The sequence below is a fragment of the Lissotriton vulgaris genome, chromosome 4_1, assembly GCF_964263255.1.
Source record: "Lissotriton vulgaris chromosome 4_1, aLisVul1.2, whole genome shotgun sequence".
NCBI classification, from domain to species: Eukaryota; Metazoa; Chordata; class Amphibia; order Caudata; family Salamandridae; genus Lissotriton; species Lissotriton vulgaris.
In genome coordinates this window covers 2017400724-2017426991 of record NC_141691.1, presented here as the reverse complement: position 1 = coordinate 2017426991, position 26268 = coordinate 2017400724, and the positions used below count along the sequence as shown (strand labels likewise).

The window sequence follows — 26268 nt, the reverse complement described above, 5'->3', positions numbered from 1 at the left end:
ACAATGCTTTCTCTAGGATCCATCAGTAAATCCAGTGCCTAATTTGTAAAATAATAAGTGACAGGGGTCTCATCAGGAGTCCACTGCAGCTTGCACCATACTTTGGCCCTGCCATGCTGTCAATGATTGTAACAACACAACCACTAACCATCACAGGCGTGACAATTCCAACTATTCCAGGCCCCTAAAGCTATAAGAATGGCTGGGCAGCAGGCAATAGTTGTTAGACCTGGCACCATTGGCGTGGGTCTCCCTTCCATTTTTTCTGTTGCCTCATGTATTTTTGCTGGTTTTAGATGCATTGGGCACTGTGCCACTGCTATTTAGTGCCACGGTGCAAGTGCTCTCTATTGTAAATTGATGTACTAATCAGTGGTTCCATGTTTGACTATTTGGTTTACTTGTCAGACCCTAGTCTAGTGCACTTAGTGTGCCCAGGGCGAGTACATCCAAATGCTGCTGGTGGACCTGCAGCACTGATTGTACCACCCACAGAGGCAGCCTTGCAAAATGTGTCTAAGGTCTGCTATTGCAGAGCCTGCGTGCAGTCTGGTACTGTCATGCTGACTGGGCAAGTGCATCCACTTGCCAGTCCCTAAACCTTCCCTTTTCTTCATATCAGTCACCCCTATGGTAGGCCCAAGGGCAGAGTGCATTGTAAGTATACAGTAGGACAAGCCCTTATGTGTGTGGCATGTCCTAATAGTAAATTAAAGACATTTTCACTTTTCACTATTGCAAGGCTACCTGTTCTCTACAGGCCAGAATGGGCTGTTAGAATATTACATGTTTATAATCCTAACTGTCTCAAAGAACATGGTAGAAATTCGAGTTTAGTATGCCTGAACTCAGAATGATAAAATACATATTTTAGTGACGTTGGTTTTACATTCTGTGTTTGCAAATACCACTTTTAGAAGTAGGTATTTTCTTGTCTAACCATTCAAACCTGCTTCTGCTAGGTTGTGTATTCCTTTGTCTGGTTTTGTGAGTGACAGGGCGGGGGGATTCCAAGAGACAGGCTGAGTCACCCAGTGGTGAATAGAGAGATCTGCATCTAGATGGGAGGGAGGAGTGGCACCTGAACCTTGAATAGGGCTGTGCCTGCCTACCACAATGCTGGCTCCACCCCCAGGGGAGCGGCTGATGTCTCTGCCCTGCACACTGAAAGAAGATAAGTGGTCCTGTAAACAAAGTGCTCCAGGACTGTACTTGCCTTCCATAATGCTAGCTCCACCTCCTGGGGGGCGCCTGATGTGCATGCCCTGCACCGTGAAAGGAAATGAGAAGTCTGGTAAACAGAGTACTTCAGAACTGGTTTGGACTGGGCAAAGGCACCTTTCCCCTCAGAGAACAAAGGATTTTGGGGTATAAATATTGGGACCCTGATCCCATGAAATTAGATCACTTTGGACTACAAGAAGAAACCTTTACTGAGGAGAGGAACCTGAAGAAACTGAGGAGAGACTATTCCCAAGCTGAAGTGCTGCTTGGGGGATTGGCCTGTAGTGGTTGCCTTACTGCCAAAGTAAGGAGAAATGAACTTTGTGTACTTTGCTCTTAACTTGTGAAGGATCCCCAAAGGCTTGGAAAAGAGCTTGCCTCCTGCTGAAGTCTCAGGGACAACATACCTCACCCCCCAGCTCCCCAGAGCTCTTTGGAAGTGCCTGCTGCTGTTTTGGGCCTTCTGAGGGAGGCAAATCCTAAGGAGGGTGTCACCACTGGAACTGTCGCACTGCACCGCATCGGAGATAAGCATGCCGCAACGAAGAGGAAGAGTGTCGCCGTCGTAGTTGTTGCACTGCACTGCATCAGGAGAAGAATCTCGCAACGAGGTCGGAGCGTGTCGCCATCGCTGTGCCTGCCGTCGCAACTCCGAAGGAGGGTGTCGCTGCTGGAACTGTTGCATTGCACTGCATCGACCAAGAGCACCTCGCATCCCCGAGAAGCGCAGCGCCATCGGAGCTGCTGCCGTCACATCTTGGACGTCGCCGCTGTAGTTGTCGCATCGAGCGGAAGCTTCAAGCATCGTGGGAGAAGAGGGTCGCCGCTGGAGCTGCTGCCTTCTTATTGTAATGGTGTCGCCGCTGCAGTCCACGCATCGAACCGAGAACTTCTCACATCCCCGTGCCGCATCTGGAAGATCTTCACGTCTTTATTTATTTGTATCTGAACTTTGACGCATTTCCCATCTCTGCAACATTGCTTGTCGAGGAAGCGCAAAGCAACCTAAGGTACATTGACGCAGAGTGTCGCATCTAAGAACTGAACTGAACTAAGCTTAAATCTACCATCTTAAAGTTATCTTATTGTGTATTTTTGTCATTTAAGGTCTTGTGGTAACTCTATACAAAGTCTACTTATTTTTTATATAAAACCTGTGTGGTGTCCATTTGTAGTGTTGTCACTGGGTTACTGTATGTAGTCACAACTGCTTAACTTACAACGCCTCTGAAGTAAAGCCCTTCTGCTCGTGCCAAGCTACCAAAGGGGGTGAGCAGGGGTTATTTTAGTAGTGTAATCCCTTATCTTGACTAGAGGAGAAGGTCCCTATTTGTCACACGTACCTACCTGTGCCAACTAGAGACCCCCAAACCTAACAGTAGTAATTTGCAATGTATTTTGAATTAATATTTAACTGTTGTTGTGGTCATCTCTAAATTAGCCAGACAGTGCCACCTGGTGGCAGACTGGTACAAGCGCCGGTGTTGACAATTAATTGCCGGTGCAGAGCACCAGAAACCGCTGGCTCGAATTAAGCACTGAAAATCCCCAGCCAAATTGCTTCTCTCATTTGGACAACCTTGGTTACCTCATTATTGGATCAGGGCTTGTTCTCAGACTGTCTAAAAAGTGGTCACATTTCTCCTCTTCTAAAAAACACACTCTTTCGACCCCAACAGCTTCAGCAACATCTGTCTAGTACCTACCCTGTCTCTCTTAGGTTAGGTAATTGAAAGTTGGGTAGCCTCCTAACTGTCATCCCACACCCAGTACAATAACCTCCTCAACTTCCCAATCCGGATTCCATCAGGGCCATAGTGCCGAGACTGGAGTTCTACTGATTGTGGATGAGGCCCTTCGCTTCCCCTACATGGGCAATTCCCATCTACTTGTGCTTAAATGGTTATTGATGGTTGTCATCCTTAAATACTTCACCTCTAACCTAACCACTCCCAAATTGTAAAAATTGTGAATGCTATCTCAGATCCAGTCAGCTTGCCACAAGGGGTCCCACAAGGTTCAATTTATGCCCCAACCCTTTTCAACTTCTACCTCAAACCCCTCTGTGCGGTCCTCAGGAATTCAGGAGTCCTTTTCCACTAATATGCCAAAGATACCCAAATCTGCCTTAAGGTCTCATGCCCGGAAGACTGCACCCACTTATCCATCCAACTCAATAGAATTCAAACTCTCATGCAAACAACCATGTCAAACTAAACCCAGTGAAAATTTCTTCTATTCTCTCCAGAGAAAACTAACCCACAGATGCAAGATTGTATGGATCTCCTCGGGGACATGGACACAGACATTCCTTCATTCAAATGCCAAATCTCTGGGTTTCACCCTTGACAGATATCTCAACCTTCAGAACCAGAGAACCAGATGCCTTCCATGGCTAAGAGTACCTTTTTCCAGCTACCACTTCTCCGGGGGAATCAGGAACCTCATCCCTTATCTCTATTGTCCAGGTACTAGTGCTCTTCAGACTCGAATATGGACTTCCACTCCTTTCCCGCATTCCCAAAGTTCACCCAGGTCCTCTCAGAGCAGTCTTACATGCCACAGCCTGCTACGTAACTGGACGCAGGAAATTCAACCACATCTCCCCCATTCTATGCTGTCTTCAGTGGCTCCCTGTAGAAGTGAGCGTTCACTTTAGACTGCCTGAATCACTCATGAAGCTCTGCACTCCTCTTCACCCTCATACCTCTTACAGAAGCAGAAAATCTAAGGTGCCAACCAAGATTCACAAATTGCTAAATTCCTCCTCCTTGGAGCCCTGACCTTCAAGCACAAGCAATACATGAGCCAATCCTTCTCCGGAAGTGCCACAAGTTTATGGAACTCTCTTCTGACAAGCCTCTGCTTGACTACGTCATGTCACCTACAAAAAAGACCTCAAAGCTCTTCACTTTGAATGACACCTCGTCTAACCCGCTACTACCCCCACACGGTCCCGTCAAGTACAGACTAACTTTAACCAGTAGAAGAAATTGTTGTCCCGCTCGTGGTACTGTACCACCTTCCGTCACTCCTGTGTTTTACAATGAATATGCGTAAAGCACTCTACCTCACAGGGAGACTAACCTGGTGTTTTCCCCTTGTTTAATGTTCCATGTATTTTTTTTTCATTTGTTATTGCTACTGCTTCATTGCAAAGCACTCTGATGCCTACGGGCCACTTCCACGCTACATAAAATCACAAAAATTAATAAATAAAAACTCTTTCTGGAGCAACCTCCTCAGTTCTCTCACACATCTTCAAGGTTCCCTCCCCTTGATTTTCAGATGCCAACACTAGCACACCCCACCATCTCCCACAGCTCACCTTTGTGAGTGTGCCCTCCATACTCTGCGCCCAGGCCACAATTGGCACAACACTCTGCCACCTAGGGGTCTGTGCAACAACTGCTAATGCTGTACCCTACCCTGACCACTTCGGCAACTTCTGTGTTTTATTTATTGTTCTGTTGTCTCTCCCCAGGTCCACCCCCTCTTGGGTCTTTACCAACCTGCCAGCTCACGTAGTACCTCTGCGTGACACACGCTTTCACCCCTTGTTAAAAAATTGAATTTTTGGTAGGCTAGGGCTTGCGCTAAAGCCAAGCAGAAACCACCACTCTAGTCATGATAAGGGAGTTACATTCCTAAAATAAACCCTGCTCACCCCATTGGTAGCTTGGAATGAGCAGTCAGGCTTATCTTAGAGGCAGTGTGTAAAGCATTTGCACTTAACCAACAGTAATACAGTGTAAGCACTACAAAAGAACACCACACCAGTTTAAAAAAATCCAATATTTGTATATACTTAAGACAAGACCAAAAATGATAAAAATCCACAATACAGTACTTAGAAACCTTCAGTTATCAAAATATGCTTGAAAATCAGTTCCTTGATGTCGATAGCTCCGTCCAGGGCTATCACGGCATCGTGAACAAACAAATCCAAACAGTTCTGGCTGACTGCGACATCGTGGGCCAGCTACGGTGCCGGGAAGACCAGCAAACAGTACCTTTTAGAAATGCAGGGCGTCGGCGACCTCTCATTAAACCTCTGAAAGCATTGCGTCTGCAGGCGTCAGTTCCGGAGTCGTCGGGACCCTCGAAGTCACACGCGTTGCTGATCAAACTTCTCTATGATGAAGTCAGGTGCGCTGGCGTCGGCAGGCATCGGCAGGCATTGGGTGCTGCAGTGTGAAGTGCAGCAGTGCGGTATGTGGTGCCTCAGGTTGCAGCTCGGTGGTGGCATCAGATGGAGTCGTCGTGAGACCAGGGTCGTGGTGCGAAGTGAATGCGGTGCTCGTCGCGGTGCAGGCAAGTCATGGTGCTAGCAGCAGCGTTGTTGTTGCTGAAGCACTCTTGTCGGCTGACAAACTGGAGTCTATGGCACTGGCGTCGGGAGGTCAAGGCTGCGGTGCGAGATGAGAGCGGCGTGTTGTGTAACTTTATGAGCGGTCCCCTCCAACCACGGTGCAAGCAGCGGCATAGATTTTGGCTTGGAGCGAAGTCATCTGGGATACCAAGGCGTCGTCGTGAAGCAAGGCGGTGAGGAGTGCGGTACCCACAGGTCGCGGTGCGAGCAGCGGCTTGGTGGCGGCGTCAGCAGGCATCGTCGGTGAGACCAGGGTCGTGGTGCAGCGTTACGAAGATGCCCTCCGCGGTGCCTGCAGTACACAGAGTCGGCAGCGGCGTCATAGGCGTCGTCTGGTTGCTTTTCTTCTGTTGCAGCACAAAACACACAGTTCCCAGTGCTGAGGGCAGAAGAGCTGGAAGTCTTTGCTGTTCCTGAGACTTCGTAAACAGGGGGCAAGCTCTACCTCAAGCCCGTGGAGAAACTCACAAAAGTAGATTGCAGAAAGTTCAGTCCAGTCCTTTCACTGCCAAGACAGAAGCAGCCACTGCAGGCCAACGCCGCAAAGCACACAGCAAAGTGGTAGTTCCTCCTCACAGCTTCTCCAGCTCTTCTTCTTGGCAGTCTTCTTGGTCCAAAAGAGTTCTAAAGTTCAGGGGTCTGGGCCCCAATATTTATATCCCAAAATCCATTGATCTCTTAGGCAGAGAGTGTCTGTGCCCAGGCAGAACCAGTTCTGCGTTCTCTGCGGTGACTTCCTGGCAGGAGGTGGAGACGGCATGGTCAGAGGCAGACCAGGCCCTTTGAGGTGCAAGGAAATCTCCTCCCCCTTCCCAAATTGCAACGCAGGTCTATTCAACCCTTTTCTGACCCACCTAGACTATCTGGAGCCACTCCTGCTCCCCAGCCTTCCGTCATCAAAAACCCAGACAGGCAATCCACATTCCAGCAGAGGCACACAGGATGACTGAGAAAGAAAATACCTACTTTCTAAAAGTGGTATTTTCAAACACAGAATGTAAAAATCACTTTCACTAAAAGATGCATCTTTAGATTCTGAGTTCAGGCATACTAAACTTTATTTTCCTACCTAAGTCCCTGGACCAGTTATGTTTATAAGATGTTTTAAACAAAGTCCCCATTCTGTCCTATGAGGAACAGGTAGCAGTGCAATAGCGGAAAACGAAATTGGCCGTAATTCACTATCAGGACATGCCACACCACTAGGGCATGTCCTACCTTTCTCATACATTGCACCCGGCCCACAGGGGTACCTTGGGCCTACCTTAGGGGTGGCTGACATGTGAGAAAAGGGAAAGTGAAGGGCTGGCAAGTGTGTGCACTGGCCAAGTCGACATGGCAGTTACAAACTGCGTGCAGACTCCGCAATGGCGGGTCTGAGTTACCTTTTTAGGGCTACTCACGTGGGTGGCACAATCAGTGCTGCAGGTCCACTAGTAGCATTTGATTTGCAGTGCCTGGCACACTCAGTGCACTTTACTAGGGACTAACAAGTAAATCAAATATTCAATCATGGAAACATCAATCCATAACACAATTTACCACAGGATCACTTGCACTTTACCACTGATCAGCAGTGAGAAAAGTGCACAGAAACACTACGCCAGCAAAAACAGTCAAACCGGGAGGTCAGAAAGCAAAAACTCAGGGGAAACACGCCAAAAGATGCGAAGTCTAACACCCCTTATCACCAGTAGCAGCTGGCCTGACTTGGGGCGTGGGGGCGGGAGGGTGGGGGGTGCAGGCGCAGGGGAGCACAGGGTTGTGCAAATATATATATATATATATATATATATATATATATATACATATATATATACTCACCTCTCCATGGTGTCCTGTATCTCTGCTCCTGCTCTCCTTGTGGGACAGGAAGCCAGCAGTCAGGAAGAACAGCCAGGCTCCCTTACCAATCACAATGCTGCAATGAAGCATTGTGATTAGTTTTGAGCGTGCGTGGTTTCCACTCAACCAGGGAATTGGGCCCTGGGCATGTTCTCCACGCAGACTGTAATGCAGCCTGCATGGAGAATGGGGAAAGTGGACATGACTGGTTTGGGCAACCTGAGAGAGCCGACTAAACAGTCATTGGGCACTTAAGAGTGGGCAAACATTCTGACCCCAATTTTTTCTTTTTTTTACATTTACTTCGGTAGATGTGTATTTTAAATGATCTGTATTTTTTATTTAAGTTCAATTACTTTTTAAATGCCCAAATGTAATCAATTATTTCTTACTAGTTTGAATAACTTTTCAAAATATTTCATTTACACAATTTTTAATCAACTAATCATTTACATTTTATATTTATTAGCACTTTTAAACATATCATTTTACGCATAGTTCTACTATGAGAACCGTTATTTTAATTACGTTTCATTAAAATGAAAAATTGACATCAAAAAAGGACTCGTGGTAAACTTTGGACCTATAATAAAAAAACTGAATTTTATCTTTTTCTCCAAATTTCCTATTTCTTTTGCTTTATTCGTAGAGTATTCTCATATTCTTAGCATCTCAGCAATGATTCCTTTAAACCTACATCAAGCTAAGGCTGTGTTTTAGTAACCATCATGGCCGTACTAGGAACTCAAAGCAGCCCTACCCTGGCAAATGTTGTCAGACCAACCCCCGTACGGTGCATAGCGAGTGCAAGCGGAATTTTGGGGGCTTTTACCCTCAAGAAAATGTGGGGAAAAAATGGTGCATTCTACAACACATTTGCCATTATATATTCAATTGTATAGCTTTTAAAACATAGTTAATGATGACTTTTATGAGCACCAGGATACAACAATCTTTGTTGGGGCTCTTCAATAATTTTCCTCACTATGACCAGGCCCGGCCCGTGCGAGGCGTTATACCGGGGCGTTGACGTCAGGCGGGGGAGGGGCAGGGTAGGGGTTTTTAAAATGCGGGATATGGACCATTACAGGTAAGTAACGAAAAAAATAAATAAAACGAATTTCGTTGCCTAACGCTGCATCACATTTGGCGATGCAGTGCGGGCAACAAAATTCGTTTTATTCATTTTTTTCGTTACTTACCTGTAATGGTCCATATCCCGCATTTTAAAACCCTCCACCCAGCCCCTCCCCTGCCTGACGTCACCGCCCCGATATAACGCCCTGCACGGGCCGGGCCTGACTATGACTCTCCAATAGTGCCCCTCATCTCTCCATAACTCCTCTCTCCCATGTATTTCATTTGGTTTATAGGACCTCTCATGCCAGTGTAGGGTGTTTACATCACAAACATACAGATTAAATTAATGATATGTGTGTACATCAGTGTATAGAAATGTTACATAAGGCAAAGGGAACTGCAGGGTTTAGGATTCCCATCATCCATACTGGTAGGCATTGTCTGTAGGTAAAACAGTGGTTACGGCTGACTTTACTAATAAGAGTTTATTTCTACCCAAACAAACCTTTTTTTTAGCAACATCAGGATAATGAAAGAGTGGGAAAAACATACCTTTCTAACCTGTACCATGCAGTTTGCATGCCGCCCTTTGAGGCGGTTCATTGCTTATTGTGCTAGATTACAATTGTAACTTATGAACTGCACGTAACAAAGGAATCTCTGTGACAAAAGAAGTAACCCACTGAGCTATGCACATAAAACACTGTGATCTGCATAGTACGCGCTCTTTGCAGAAGGCCTATTAATCCTCTCCCCTACCTTAGATTAGTCAAAACTGCTACTAGGCAAACCCCCATCTCTCTCCAGCAGGTACATCAATCTCCAGAGTTATCTTGACGCTTTTATTGTTGCCCGAAAACTGCTGGCTATACAAGGAACCCTGCAGTGCTTTTAAACTGCGACACTGCCACAAAAGCAGCCCCAACTACCAAAACCAGCCCCCCACCCTTCCAGCCTACCAGGCTAACGCCCGATGCTCTGTACAGCAGTCCGGCCTTGGTAATCATATGTGTATCTCTGTAAAGGTGCTACTCAGTAAAGGTCAAAATCAGTGCATAATTTATGCCGGCGCTCGGCTCCAGCACTTATTTGTAAATACCACCAGGAATTTATTAGAATCCACCACATGGTGGCTGTGTGTGTGTTTAAGCAAAATTCATGTGTGGAGCATTAAACTATTTATTATAGTTTAAAAAAATGATAAAACTTCGGCTTAAACCTGCAGCTTAAAGTGATGTGGGTTTTGCCCGCTGCAGTGGACCTGTGTGAAATACCATGGAGCCCGGTGCCTCGTTGTTTTACAAATTAAGCACTGGCAGGAGTAATGAAGTCTCAGTACTATGGGGTGCAGCACTGTGTAGTTGGTGCCAGCACACATTGCATGGTTGGGGTTGGTACTGACATGAGAAGCGTTGAAGTTGGCAGTGCCCTAGTCCATGGTTTACCCACGCCCCCTTTTTTCTCTCGTCTCTCAGGGTTCGAATCCTACCTCCACCAAGAGCAAGACCAGAAAGAACGGCAAACCACTATGTGAAGATGTGTGGGCGGAGCTCGCTGACCTGGACAGTGAGTACTCACACCCCTTCCTTCTTTTATGCTTCTTTAATTTGTGCACTCTTAGGGCCTCATTTATGTGAAGTGACGCATCGCTACGTAAAAGCAGCAATGCGTCACTTTTCATTGCGCCCTTCTTGCAACATGATTGATGCGTCATATTTACTGTATGACGCATCATGTCACAAGGAGTTACAGATACGTCAGTATTTCTGATGTATCTGTAGGCGCAAAAGTGGGGCATTGCTGGAGTGTGTCACAAAAGTGAAGCAACTCCAGCAATGTGTCCTTTAACAAGGGGCAAGCCCCATGTGAAAGGGCCTGCATCAGTCTTACTCCTGCTGTAAGGTAGGCGTAAGATATTGACGCATTTGTACCTTAGAAGTGGCGCAGTGAAATCTTGTAGATGTCACTTCTACGAGGATTACTTACTTGGAAACGCCCACACTTCATACATTATACCTGACGCAGGTGTAATGTAGCGCAGGGATTTACAAAGTGACGCATCTGCTTAGATGCGTCATTTTGTAAATAGATCGAAACAGGGGGCATGGTTTATACAAGAAACAATGAATGGTGGATTTGCTACGATAACCTGCACATCAATATATGTTCTCTTAGTTAAAATCACTTTAGACCCAATTTGAAGATCAACAAACTCAATGAAGAGTGCAACCTCGGTGTTTGATGCACATCCACCAGGGGCATCCACAAAGTCCTCCTCTCCAAAACAATTCAGGCAGGTAGTCACGATACAAAATATACTACACCGGTGCACATCCAAAGTAGTCACTTTTATCCTTTGGGCAATTTTAGCACTTTATTGTCCATCAATATTGTTTTATCAAAATTGACCTCCAGTCATAATTTGGTGTTGATAATTTAAATTTCATTTTTTAATCGATAATGATCCACAGCAAAGGGGGCATGGTTTATGCTGCCGTTGCGTCACAAAAAGTGACGCAACAGCAGCACAAAACTGACGCATGGCTCATAACTAAGGCCCTTAGTGCATGTAAACATTGGCAAATGGAGGGTAGGGGGACTAAAGTCTTCTGTGAAAGCCATAAAACACATAAAACAAAGGCATTGTTGTCCATGCTTTAAACGTATGGCCTTGAATTATATGTGTGTTTTGGTATTTATATAGCACAGACATAGCTGGGAAGCAATGGAGAGTGGTACACAAGGTGGGGGGAGGGGTGGTGGTGTGGAAAGGTTTGGATGATAATACATGATCCAAGATCGTTATAGGAAATAGACATTTAGAATCATGACCTACACTATTTCAGTACAGATCATGTATTTGCCATTGCATTTCACATGTTTACCTTTTTGGGCACAGTAACAATAAGGGCCTAATTTTGACTTTGACGGGTGGTGATTCTGTGCTCTCAGAAGAAACTACGTTTCCCCTGAAGGAACTGCAAGTTTTATGTGCAGCTGCCATCTTGCTGGTGGCCACGCACCAGACGTTCATGTTTTTCAAAAACCAACTCTCTAAGTGGGCATTTGTTATTGAAAAATGAAGGACCCTCGAACCCTGAGTGTTTTCTCCAAGGGTGCAGGGGCGGCCCTAGGCTCATGGCGGCCTTGGGCAGGGAGCGTAGGTTTCGGGCCCCGGAAGAGGGGGTCCGGGCGGGTCGGAGCACGGGGGCCAGTGCAGAGGGGGGGGGTCAGGGTGTATGGAAGTGGAACGGAGCCGGAGGCCGCCAAATCCCTGCTAGGGGCTGCCACGCAAATATGTATTCATCTTCAGAGGATTATTATATTAAGGATATATATTGGTGTGGTGGCCCCTGGGGTTTGGTGGCCCTGTGCAGGTGCACAGCTTGCACATGCCAAAGGCCGCCCCTGAAGGGTGTGGGGGGCATTTTTTTCTGACTGATACCAGCTTGGGCTGTTGCATCCCTCAAGTAAATGTATTTTCTGGTAAATAGTTGGGTGCAGGTGCTTTCAGTTGGATATGGTGAGACGTCTGTCATATTTCACCAGAACATACATACACAGAGACAAAAACACACAAACACTTACTTCCTCTCTGTTTTAAAAGTTCTCAGAAATGTTGGTTATTTGACATAATATTGTGTTTTCTCTCTTAGTACTTCTACCAATCCTCATTCCTCTCTTTCCACTGCCCCTTGGGCCCCTCTCATGCACCCTGCTTGTCATATAATGCATTTTAACATTAGTCGCCAGCCTAATCATTGTAAAATCTGAAGTTCCCTCCCACCGCCCAATCTTACTGACCAAGCTACGCCCCTGGGTGGTGATGGACAGGAAATAAATACATCAAATGGGCCCATCAGAGCTCGCTTTCTCACAGCGGAAACACCACTATCGGAAAATTAACACTCTGCCCAACCCATAATAGAAGAGGCAGACAATCGGAGCACGTTGCCACATTTTTGAAGGAATAACCCTTACTCTCAACTTCAAATCAGGCTCTAAGTGATTTGCTCAGAATCATTTCATTTCAAAAGCTTTATTACGACAATTAAGTCTTAAAGCACATACATATAACAGCTTAAAAAAAAGAACAATTGTGTTAAAAACCATGAATTACAGAACATCAAAATATGCAGTATAAATGTAATTAAAAGAAGAAAGGACATTTAATCCATTTGATTAAAAGGTATTAAAGAGAATCAGAGTGTAATACAAAGATAATTAATTAAAACTATTATTGTAATCAGGGGAGTTTAGGTGTTACTCAGCTTTAGATTCCACCAATGTGGCGCATACGTATACGCTCAGAATCATATATTTCTCAGTCAGTCATATTAGAACCCAGGCCTCCTCGTTCAAGTGTCGGCCGCCCAACCAGTAGACAACAGTTCTTCCTCCTTGGGTGGCTTCTCCTCAACTCTGCAGTCTGGAGTACTAGTTGCGATGACCAACAAAGTGGTCACCAACTCATTAAGATCAATGAAATACACACAGAAAGGGAAACATGGACTAGAAATTTCAACTTGCGGAGGAGTGGAGATGGCGGCTGTATTGGTACCTGATCTCTCCATCCAGACCTAAGCACCATCCTGTTGGTTTTGTAGCAACGATGGAGGCGAAGTGGTCTTGGTGAAAAGTTTCATAAATGGTATTCCTTCAAAAGTAATGATATCCTTCATAGTGAATTGAATACTCCAACGCAGGATGCTGAGTTTTAGTCAGTGTGTAGAATCACAGTTGAAAGGGGAGGTGTGGTTCTATAAGTAAGTAAGTAAGCAAGTCATTTTTATTATGCATGATTAATTAAAACCGTTGCATACATTAAATAATCTTTAAAATCAATATTCGTTATTATAAACATTTTGACCAGTTAATAAAATAATACACTGGTGCGATAGAAAAATTAATCAACTTTAAAATGATCCAGTCTGTATCTTACATAAATCTGCACAAAAAATAATTAATATTCTAATCAGGATAAAAGTCTGTATCCTAAAGTTTATATTATTGAGCAGTACGCTCACAGATTCCATTGTCTAGAGTTTTTTTTTTGCAGTATGTTAGTGTGGTCCTGTATGAGTCACACTGGAGTCACTTTTCGAAGCTGCATTATATGTGGTTGGAATCGCTGATGAGTTGAATGCAGCCAGAGTCCCAGATGAGGAGTCAGTGTCCTAGGAGTGACCTCCTGTACCTGCTCCTCAGAGGCTAACAAGAGACACTGTCTTCTGGTCAGGCAGATGGTAGGAAAAAGGCAGAGAGTGGTGATGGGTAGACTCTGCCGGGGGTACCTTTACCCAGGAGGCTAAGAAGCTATTGGCAGGGGCGTAGCTTGGTTGGTGAGGTTCGGGGGGTTGTGAATCTCACATTTTCCAACTAAAAAAGCAGTGGGCACAGGGTGAACGGGTGAGATGCCGGGGGTTTGGGATGGACTGGTTCCATGGGGAGCAGGGCAGTGACTTACATCAGCTGGGCCTCTGTCTAGAGTGGCGCAGTGGGGTGGGTGAACACACTGGGTTAGAATTCTGTCCCTGGCATTGCCACTGGTTGGACTGCTGCCGGCATTCATCCCACGCCCCTTTGGGGGTTTGATTATCAGGAAGCTAGTACTAGTAGGTCTGGAAACCTAAGACTGACACAGCTGTCCGAGCCTGCTACTGGCAATGCGTGTTAATCTGCTCGCGTTCAAGGAGCGCGTCTGCGGGTGCAGACGTACTACATTTGTGGTGAACTGCTCACTAGATATATTTAGGTACTTGATCCCTCAGACCCAAAACCAAGCCAAAATGCAGGTATTTGGGAGGTGCTACACCCCAAACACCCCCTCAAGGGTACACCGCTGGTTATTGACTGACTATGCCTCTGCTTAGACATCATCATGATTGAGGTTGTGGATAAGAGGGATGCTCTCATATCAAGAGAGACTCTATCTATCTATCTATCTATCTATCTATCTATCTATCTATCTATCTATCTATCTATCTATCTATCTATCTATCTATCTATATATCTATCTATCTCCCTAGATCTATCTATCTATCTATCTATCTATCTATCTATCTATCTATCTATCTATCTATCTATCTATCTATCTATCTATCTATCTATCTATCTGTCTGTCTGTCTGTCTGTCTGTCTGTCTGTCTGTCTGTCTGTCTGTCTGTCTGCCTGCCTATCTGTATCTATCTATCTATCTATCTATCTATCTATCTATCTATCTATCTATCTATCTATCTATCTATCTATCTATCTATCTATCTATCTATCTATCTATCTATCTATCTATCTATCTATCTATCTATCTATCTATCTATCTATCTATCTATCTATCTATCTATCTATCTATCTATCTATCTATCTATCTATCTATCCATCCATCCATCCATCTATCTATCCGTCTCTCTGTCTGCCTGTCTGTATCTATCTACGAGATGAAGGGTGAGGGATGCTGGGTGAAGGGTGTAGGGTCGAGTGAAGTCTGGGTGCCAAGGAATGCAGTGCCAATGCAGCATGAAGGGTGTCCTGTGCTGTATGAGAGAAGAATGGTGCTGTATAGGAAAGCACCTATGCAGGTGGTATTTGTATGGTGCAAACCTGGCCAAAAGTCTGGGGAGCGCTGTGCAGGGTGACAAGCAAGGATGACTCCAGTGAATAATGGGCGGGGAAGCTGGGCTCTCAGAATGGAGATGACTGTAGCCGCAGTATAATGTAGTCTTCTTTACAGAGGGTATCTTCATTCTTTTCCAACTTGGATCAGGGTTGAGGTGGTTCTGATGGATACAGAGATGTTGGTTCAGATCTAACAGCTTCGACACAGCTACCTCACACTGATCCGCCAAACTCAATAGCACAGTGTGATATCTTGACAAGAAGCTGAGCCTAATGGCCATCAGCCCAAACTCTGGTATTCTTCAACATAGTTTAAAAATTATGGGCGGTGGTCTTCAAGAACCATAAAAGGAAATGTTGTTGATTTGACAATCATCAAAGAGGTGTTTGGGATCAAGGGAGCAGCTTATTAGAACATGGAGATTCAGACTTAAATCAAAGATTACCAAGGAGGACATGATTAGGCCTTAGAGAGCCAATGCACCTTTTTTAATTAGGATGCTAGAACAGGAGATTCCTACTGGATGTTTAAGAACATGCACTGGTCTTCTCACTAACTTAGGTCCTAAGGTGGGATGGAAAGATATGAAAAACTGAATAGCAACTTCCTCTTTGGCCCTACCATTGAAAACGTCAGTGTCTTTGCAGGTATGTGTTCGAACGGTCCATGCCAGGATGTTCCAATGCCTCGCTGATGGCGGCTTCATCCTGTGCATCAGAGACCGGGTCTTCGGTACCAACCTTTCTGCAATCCCCTTTGCAAGATCATGTGTCTCAGCCCCTCACGGCCTTCCTTTGACTTTCACAGGCAGCTCTGATAGTGATCGAGGGCGAGGAACCGACGACGAGGAAGACTTGGAGCTCGAGTGTGGGAGTTTAGGAGATGCCACCACTCCACTGACTGAGTTCCTGTCCTTAAAGCAGGAAGCAGCCCGAGGAAAATCTTCCAGCCTGGATAAGGAAAGTATGAATGGGAAGGTAAGTGGATTCATGAGTCTGATCACCAATCACTCACATAATCACCTGGAAATACCTTTGGCCTGTCTGTCTGTCTACCTAATTTTTTATCCTAATCTTGACATTCTAGTGACATTTGCAAGCCCATGGAACTTTTTATTACCCAAAGTATGGATATTATTTTATTTCTGAGGCATAGTCACTGTTAACATATTACTTAACCTTTTTTCGGTAACTTAATGTTTTATGTGGGTTGTATTAATGTATGATGGCTGATGACGTGTTTGGCATATGGTGTTGGTTGTGCGGAATTATGGTGACAGGTGTGTTGTTTTTTGATGGTGGCTGTTTGGGCGTATGATGGTGAATTATGACAGATTTAGGAGGAATCCTGTAATTTTCTTATATAAATGTATTGTGTATGACCAACAATGTATATTTGGATTTAATAACATATATATCTTTAGAATTCATTAAAATTTGTAATACTAATAGTATCAAAATGTTGACACTATACCTCTGAATATATAAATAACCCATATACAAGATTAGTTATAATAGATTTATGAGGAACCTTAAGAAAAGAAAATCTTTAGAACTGATAATTTTCTTAAATGAATTTATTGTGTATGGTCAACAATCTATATTTGGATTTAATAACAAATACATCTCTAGAATTCATTAAAATTAGTAACAATCCTCATAATATCAAAATGTTCAAAATATGCCCCTGAGTATATGTAACCAATATACAAGATTAGGTATAACAGATTTAGGAGGAACCTTAAGAAAAGAAAATCTTTAGAAAGGTTAATTTTCCTATACAACTTTATTGTGTATGTTCAGCAACATATACTTGGATTTATTAAGATATGCATCTCTAGAATTTATTAAAATTAGTAATAATCCTCACAGAATCAAAATGTTGACAATACACCTCTGAATTTATGTAACCAATATAAAAGATTACCATACAATTTTATAATTTTACAAATTCAGTCAGTTAGTGGGACTCCAGTAACAAGTCACCTGTCTGTATATGAAACCCGTCCTAAGGCACCACAGTAATTGTGATGTCCTTGTCACAATAAATACAAGTCCATTTTGTTTCAATGATTTGGTCTTAGTCCTTTGTGATTATGAATTATGTGAAGATATTAATAAATGATTACATATTTTTAATGTGAAATCAGTCAAATTAAAAGTAATGCACAACTCTTCATTGTTATAGTGTTGAGTGATGTTGCCTCATCTGATTAAATTGCGATTTCCATGATTAGGTTGATTGATCCAGCAGAGTTTTCCCTTCTAGGTCTGCTTCCCCGGGAAAGCCGTTCTAGTCGGCTACTGAAAGGGATCTGCATATATTAGTCCACTCCGTATTTATCTCCAGATTGGATTATGGCGCAGTATTACTCAAGGCCTGCTTAAATCAAGATTACTGCCATTAAACCTCACCAATTCTGAACTTGCTTTCCGTTGATTAATCCTGATTACTTAGAATGGCATTTATAACCTATACATTTTTTAGCACATAAGTGGGTGTTCATAGGGGAAAGAGAAATTCCAGAAAAAAAAGTCCTTCCCAGTGATTGTCCTGGTTATCAAGGCGATAGTGCATCATGGACATATGCATGGATGTGCATGTTGCAGCCTGGCAGATATCAAGGACAGACTCTCCGCGTGCCAACGCAGTAATAGCAGCCTTAGTCGTGGTGGAATGGGCTTTCTGGGGCTGTTTATTGGCCAGTGCGTAGCAGATCTTAATGCAAAGGAATATCCACCTTGGCAAGATCCTCTTCCACACAGCGTTCCCTTTCTTTGTCCCAGAGAACCCCACCCAGAGCAAATCATCCACTCAATGTTCCTTGGTACAATCAACGTAAAAGCTTAAAGGCATGTTGGGGTGAACTGATGCTGCCGCTCCTCCTCTTTCGAGGGGTAAGAGGGATCAAAGGACACTGCGAGAGTGGTGAATTGCCCAACATCAAAGGGAGTCACGAAATTTAGCAAGAAAGCCACCAGAGTCTCCAGCACCTTTTTGCCTGGGAAAAATGAAAATGCCTGTAGTTCATTGATGTGACAAGTTGACGTAATCGCAATGAGGGAAACAAGTCTTTGAAGCACTGCACCATCTTGAAAGGCATACATGGGTGCTAAGTTGGGATCAAGTTAAGTTCCCACTGTGGCATCACAAAAGGCCTAGGGAGGAAACATATCAAACCTTTTATAAACTACATCTCAACAGGTGATTTAAGCAGGGACAGTTGTTCCAGAAAACGTAGAAAGGCCATAGGGCTGAAAAATAACCTATTGTAGTGACTATTAAAATGTTTTGCTGGGCTAAAGAAAATTTAAAAAAAAAGGCTTTACCTACAAGGGGCCAGTGTTACAAACAGCACACCAGGGAAAACATTTGTCCAATAGTCTGACAAAGTCTGATTTTGTGGAAGTGCACCGGATGGCACGGATGACACCCACCACTTCAGGTTGCAAATCAAATGTAGTCTAATGCTGACTCGCAATCTCCACACATGTAGTTGGATATTTCGAAAATTTAGAAGGAGGGCCCTGCCCTGTTGCTAAGACACGCATCCTTACGAAGCGGCAGTCTGATTGGGGGACAGATGCTCATGCTCAGGAGTTACGGGTTCCACACTCTCCTGGCTCAGTTCAGAGCCAATAAACTGATTGGGTCCAGTTGTTTTTCTTCAGAACTCGGGCGGGAGAAGAAGTGGCCAGAAGGCATTCCAAACAAATGTTCTTGTGGAAACTCCAGTGCACAAAATTGTGGAAACTATGCCTTTGCTACAATGATGAAAAGATCTAGCCAGGATTCTCCCCACTGTTGGAAGATGTACATGCATATGCCACTTGTGATCTGCCAGACAACATCTGCGGAGGTTCGTCTATTTTGTAATCTAGGGATCCTGCTAGGTGGGTGCCTTGATGCTCCAACTAGAGGTGCCAAAGGTGCTATTGCACAGGAACCAGCACCCCACTCAGACCTGCTTATTGCAGGACCACTTTGCAGTGGTAGTTCCGTAAAAACTTGCACCAGCCTCTCCTTGATGGATGGCAGGAAGGCCTCAGGTGCAGACAGATGGCCCGCAGTTCAAGCAGACTGATGTGGAGCCAACTCTCCGTTCAGGGGTCAAAGGTATAGTATAGTCTTTAGGCCTCCCCACTTTTTTGAGAGGAGGATGAGGACAGTAACAACCCCCACCATGTTCCCAGACCGCTACTCCCTCGATGGCACCTTTGGAGAGCAGGAGGCCCACCTCCTTAACAGGATAGATTAGTGATCAGATGACATTCATTCTGGAGTGGAAGCAATAGTGGGCAGAGAAGAGAGAAAAGGCAGGGCATATCATTTTAAATATTGTGTAAGACTCAGCTGTCGGATGTGATGGATCGCCAACTTGGGAGGCAACGTTGGTTCCTTCCTTCCATAGGAAGGACATATGCCGCTGAAGGCGGTTTGGTGCTTGCTTTAGGAGCGAAGGAGGCACTGGAGGCTCACACTCTGCCAGTTGTATGTTCTTACAACGCATTCCGTTGCAACGCATGCCTTTACCACGCAGGCTTTACAATTGAATGGTTTTTCTACGCACAATCTTTTCCTCGATTTCTTCCGTGGTGACGTCGGACGTCGTTAAGAGGAAGCGGAAAGTTCCTTTCCGTTTCCTCTTAAACGACTCCGTTTTCCTGCACATCTCGACGTTTCTTCTGGTGAGTTTTTTTTGGGGGGGGGAGACCCCCCAAACCCCCTTTTTTTTACCCTTTACCACACATGCCTTTACTACGTACCTCGTAGTAAAGGTATGCACGGTAAAGGCTTTCGTGGTAACCACGCATGCGTTGTAATGCATGCGTGGTTAAGGTATTCGTGGAAACGGCCGCGTTGTAGTGGCCGCTCTGCCAGACCTGCGGCCATGGCCTACCAAGGACTGTGGTTTTTGTTGCATTACTGGCTGAGATAGTTGCCTCTTCTCTGAAATAGCCTCTAAACTTTCAGAACTGCTGCGGGAACGTCTTGGCAGGCATCAACAGCCCCAAGAAGTGCACTGTAATCCTGCTATCTTTAAAGTGTTCCAACACAGAGTCCATCTTCTCTCCAAAGAGGCAGAATTCATCAAAGGGCATGTCCATTAGGGAGACCTGCACAGCACCTGTGAATCCTGTGGATCGCATCCACACATGTCTACGAAGGACGACCCAGATAATCAGAAGCATCCAGACCTGTGCTGATAACATATTTGCTTGTGTCCTGCCCGCCATGTATAATCTGTGCCAAAGAAGCCCTAAAATATTTTGTGACATCTGTCAAGATTGCACTGGGCATGTCCCACAAGGCATGTGTGTAGCGGTCCAGCAGACAGGATACGTGCCTGGACTAAAGTGCTAGAGTGGCGGAAGAAAACATCTATTTACCAAAATCATCAATCCTCTTGGATTGCCTAGCTGGATGAGTTTGTGTTTGCTTTACTTGTGGCAGCCTGTACCATATGGCTTTCAGGGGTGAGATGCTTAGTGAGAAATTCCGGGTCACTGGGAACTGGTCTGTGACATCTGCCCACCAGCCAAGATCAGGGCTTTATTTTATTTATTTTATTTTATTTCCAAGGTTTTATATAGCGCTACTGGACCCGGGGGTATCAGAGCGCTTTACAAGATAGGTAAACAATTACAATAAAGTAAAACAATGTGCATTAAAAACATGAGTTACATAAAATAGGGTAATAGAATGTGCTGGGTGTTTAGGGGCGATGGAGATCAATTGGGGGCGGGGGTGTTGAAGTTCAGAGGGAGAAGAAAGTGAAGAAGAGGGGAAATGCAGAATGAGAGGCGGGAGTGGGGTTGAGGAGGAGGCGAGAATCAGGGAGCAAGGAGTGTAGAGAGTCAGACATTAGTGAGGTTAGGTTCCCCAATATTTGTTGTGAAGGAGTATTTTCAGTCTTTTTTTGAAGAGAGGGTAGGAGGGGTTGCATCGAAGATCTTTGGGGAGAGAGTTCCAGATCGTGGGGGCGTTCCCAGAAAAAGCACACGATTGTTTTTTTGGTGCTTGAGTCTGGGAGGGATTAGGACAAGGGAGTTGGTGCTCCTCAGGGACCTGGAGCATCCAGCTTTTTGCAGTTTCTCAGCCAGGTAGGAGGGGGTGTTTAGGTGAAGGGCTTTGTGCGTGATACATACAATCTTGTAGGTGGATCTACCTTCTATTGGGAGCCAATTGAGGTTTTTTAGGACCGGAGAGATGTGGTCGAATTTTTTACAATCGAAGATAAGTCTGGCGGCAAGGTTGAGGACAGATTTGAGCGGTGCTAGGTGGGCATTAGGGGTGCCAGCGAGTGTGGCGTTACCATAGTCAATACGGGAAAGGACAAGCGATTGGACAACGGTTTTAAAGTCGTCTGCTGGTATGAAAGGTTTGAGTTTTTTGAGGTGGTGGAGGGTGAAGAGGGCACCCTTGGCAGCATTTTTGATATGTGGGATGAGATTCATGTTATGTTCAATGCTGATGCCTAGGGATTTGACAGTATTCGAGGGGGAGAGGGGGCAATTGAGAGCTGCAATATCCTTGATCCAGAGGTGAATGGGGAGGGAGTTGTTTTTAGGACTGAAAAGGATGATTTCAGTTTTTGGGGGTTTAGTTTGAGATGATTAAGATGGAACCAGGCTTGGATTTTAATCAGGGTCTTGTTGAGGTTAAGGATGTCATTGTGAGATTTAATCCTGTAGTATAGCTGGGTGTCATCCACAGGAGGTAGCATATTTTAGCTTGTTTAAGGATGAGGGTGAGAGGTTCTATGAATAGGTTAAATAAGGAAGGGGAGAGGATGGAGCCTTGCGGAACCCCAAGTGAGACAGGTTGGGGCTCGGAGAGGCAGTGGCTGAGCTTAATTTGTTGGGATCTATTTTGAAGGAATGAGGAGAACCATTTGAGTATGGTGCCCTCGATACCGAAGCGAACTTCGAGGGTGTTAAGAAGGGTGGGATGATGGACAGTATCAAAGGCAGCCGAGAGGTCAAGGAGAATTAGTAGAGAGGATTCACCTTTGTCTAAGGAGCGATGGATGCCATCTGTAATATTGAGTATGGCCGTTTCAGTTCTGCATCCTTTTCTGAAATCAGATTGGAATATGTCTAGGATATTGAATGAGGTGATAAGGTTATCAAGTTGGGTCAGGACACATTTTTCCAGGGCTTTTGAGAGGAAAGGTTGGTAAGAGATGGGACGTAGGTTGTTACGGTCGTTAGGGTCAGCTGAGGTGTCTTTGACGATGGGTGAGATTTGGCCTAGCTGAAGGGAAGCGGGAACACAGCCCTTGGAAAGAGAGGAATTGATGATGTTGGTCCAGACTGGAGCAATGACATGTTTAAGTTCTTGGACCAGGTGCGCAGGGAGAGGATGTTTAGTGTGAGAGGAGGGTTTGAGCTTAGAGATGATATTGGTGACCGCGGATTCGGAAACAGGGGTGAATTCGCTCCAGGAGGCAAGGTTTTTAGCCTGGTGATACGTGATAGTGGAGACAAGTTGGGGGCGTCCATTTAGAGAATTAGGGGGGCTTTGTGGCGGGGAGGAAGAGGATGAACTAGTGTTGGTGATGTTGTGGGGGGGAGTTTATTTTGGGGAGGTTGGGGTGGAAGAGGAGTGGAGGTGAAGGAGAGTTCAATCAAGTTGACTTTATTAGAGAAGAAGCTGGCGATTTCTTCGCATCGTTCAACCGACGCTAGCATTTTGGGGGGGCCAGAGGATGTTTGTTTTTTAACATTGTTAAATAGTTCTCTGGGGCGGTTTCTGGCCTGGTCCAGTTGGGACCGAAGATAGGAGGCTTTTTCATTGAAGATGTGTTTTTTGTATAGGGTTCTGGCCTTTCTGAGGAGGGCCAGATTGTCAGAGGAGGGATGGTTCCTCCAGGTCCGTTCAGATTGTCTGAGGGCCCGTCTTTCCTTATTGAGGTCAGAATTGAACCATGATTTGGGTGGAAGGTTTTTTTGTTGTTTGATTTTGATTGGGGCAATTTGGTTCAGGGCTTCAGTAATAGAATTATTATAGTGGTCGGTTAGGTCATTAGTGCTAAGGGAGAGAGGGGCAAGGAGTAAGTGAGTTTTAATAGTGGATTCCAAATTGCTTGGCAGAATACGGTGAAGTTTACGAGTAGGTTTCAGAGGTAGATTGCCGATGGGAGTGGGGCATGTAATGGAGCAATTCAGGGTGAAGAGGATGAGGTGGTGGTCGGACCTGTCAACAGGAAGGATGTTTGAGAGGGAGGCAGGTCAGAATCGCATCAAGGGTGGCACCTTTGGCGTGTGTTGGGGATTTGCAGAGTTGAGTCAGGTCAGTGATGTCCATGATGCCGTTGAATAAGGAGACTGCGGGGTCGTCATTTTTATTCCAGTGGATGTTGGAGTCCCCAAGAAAGAGATTTTTAGAGTGGGAGAGCGATGCTTGGGTAATCAAATCAGACATCTCTTCAGTAAAGGCGATACAATTTCCAGGAGGGTGGTAGATAGTGTGAAACCTAATGGCGGGGGAGCCAGAAAAGTTGATCCCAGCGCATAGGTTTTTGAATGTGGAATGGTCTTGCACATGGACTGTTGAGAGATTAAGATCTTCTTTAAAGATTAGGGCAAGGCCACCTCCTATTTGTTCGCTTCTATATTTCTTAATGATGGAATATCCAGGTGGGATCAGCAGGTCGAGGATAGGAGTGGAGTGAGGGTTGAGCCAGGTTTCGGTAAGGAATGCTATGTCAATGTTATCGTGGAGAATGGTTTCCGCGATCTCAGTCGCATGGCAGGAGGCTGATCGACAGTTAATCAGCAAGCACGAGAGGGGGGAGGTGCTCAGCATTTGGGAGGGGGTACAGGGGGGACAGGTCTGAGTAGTCAGGGGGGTCTAGGAGACGCTGGAAGTAGGGGAAGTCTGCTTGTGCCAACGAGAACTGGGATAGTGGACTGAAGGTTAAGGGGAGTAGAGGGAAAGGATGAAGATGGGCAGATGATAGAGCTTTTAAGATAGTTAACCTCTAGGGCTGTCGTGCAGTTGTCAAGTTGTGAAGGTGGGGGCGTGATGGCATAGAAGGGGGGGATGATTATGGTAATTTCAGCAGGTTCAGATAGGGTACAGCCGTTCAAGGGGGGTGGGGTGGGAAGAGGGGAATGTCGGTATTGGTAACAGCGCCAGGAGGAGTGTCAGTGTTGGCAACAGTGTCGGTGTGGGCAACAATGCCATGTGGGCAATTAATAGGGGGGTTGAGGGGAGGGATGTTGGAGTGTATAGAAGAGTGTATAGAAGAGGGGACGGTGTATTGTGAGGGTATGGATGTGTGGGCATGAACCAAGGAGTGTGCTTTGGTGAGGAGAGAGACATCAGTTCTAATGGAGGAGAGTTCAAAGGCAAGGGATGATAGGAGAAGTTCAGCATTAAGGAGTTATTGGGTAAGAAGTGAGGAGTGAAGTGGTTCTATAGGGTTAATGAAGTTAGAGGGGTAGGAGTGGTCTAAGGGTCTGAGATGGAAGGGAGGACAGGGGGATAGCCTGGGGGAGGGTTGTGATGAGGGTGATGGTTGTCGTTGGGAAGAGCGGGGTCACCGGAGATAGATGGGGATGAGGCGTTCAGGTTGGGTAGAGCAGGGGCACAGGAGATAGACAGGGATGAGGCGTTCAGGTTGGGGGGTGGGTTTGGAGAACAGGGCAGGGGGATTGGGGGTGGCGTTTCTGGTGTCTTTTGTGTTGCATGGGAGAACAGGGGAGTGTGGGAGGGAGGAATCGGGGGGGACGTGGGAAGTAGAAAGGGGCTGAGGGGAGATGTTAAGTGGTGAGTGTGAGGGAGAAATGAATCAAAGGGTGGGGTGAGGAGGAATTCAGAGGGAGATGGGGGTGTAGAAGAAACTGCATTATTAGTATGGGGAAGGGAGAGGCTGGTGTAGGAGAGGAGGTTGGGTTCAAGATTGGGTGGGTTTGTGAGGGGGCGAAAGTGGGGCTGGGGGGATTGGGCATTAGGGGTAGTGGGGGAGTTAGTGGCACTAGTGGACTGAAGAGGTTGGAAATCAAGAATACAGATGGGGGGCGCGGACGGTGAGATCGGGGGATGGAGAGGGGGGCTGGGAGAGACCATGGATAGAGATGGACCCCGGGGGTGTGAGGGCATCAATGAAATAAAATTAGGGCTCTGAAGTTGCTGACCCAGGCTGCTGAATGTCATTCAGGACATTTGCTTTTATTTTGATGGAGGGTAGCTACAATTCTAGTGCTTCAGCTGCTTTCAGAACCACCACTGCAAACAAGGCCCTTTCTTCCACTGGTGGCCCAAGTGTCAAGTCAAGCTCTGCCTGTGGAGAGGTATCGAACCGCTGGCATTCGGTAAATCAATGTATATCAATCAGTAGAATGTTGGGGAAGCCTACCAGCCCATTCACCATCATGATAAACATATTGGGGCTACCCTCCTCCTACAGAAGATCAAAATCAGCACCAAAAAGTGAATGGAGCCTGTTCTGGTAGTCCTGACGTGGGATAGACACTGGGTTATAGACAGGCTGTATAATGAAGGGTGGCGCTTTTGTGACCACATAGAACAATATCGGTCAAGCTCTAGCTGAATTTGGGTCAGAGTCTGGCACTGGCACTGGTACCAGATTATCCTCTGGCACCACTGGTGTAAACATTGGCTTTGTGGTAGCAGAAACGGGTGTTGACTCTGGGGCCGGAGTGGAAGGCTATTCCGGAGTCGGTTCAGGTCTTGTAAGCGGTCACAAGGGGGGAAGATGACACCAGAGAAAAACCTGGTGGTAGTAACTCGACTGAAGGTCCCTTGTTGTCGAGTGGGGCCCAAAGGCATGTCAGAGTTGGGCGAAACTGCACTGAAGTGTTACCACATTGCCTCACTTTGCTGGGGAGTCCGCAATGGCCTGGCGAATTTTGCGGCATGTCAGAATCAACAGAGTAATCGGTTCCGTGACTGGTTGTGACTTATCCCGTGACAACCTCACACCATGTCCTGGGGTTCGAAGTGATGGGTTGGGTTTTAGTCCCACTACCTCAGGATATGAACTTAATAGAGGATTTTGAGCGCAAAGCTGAATCAACATGAGGCTGGACAAGTCCAGGCTCACAACTTGGAGCGTGAGCAGGGCGTACACGAAAGCTGGGAGTTCTTCTTATGTTTGGCAGGG

General features: G+C 45.6%; 1 protein-coding gene across 1 annotated transcript in view; it reads left to right on the top strand.

Annotated features, from left to right (window-relative positions):
- Window positions 1-26268, top strand: part of LOC147724890 (kinesin-like protein KIFC3) — a 205085-nt gene that overhangs the window by 87147 nt on the left and 91670 nt on the right. Inside the window, exons 2-3 of the mRNA XM_086966413.1 lie at window positions 9997-10087; window positions 15942-16111. Coding sequence (XP_086822539.1) covers window positions 9997-10087; window positions 15942-16111 — 261 coding nt within the window. The remainder of the gene's footprint in view (window positions 1-9996; window positions 10088-15941; window positions 16112-26268) is intronic.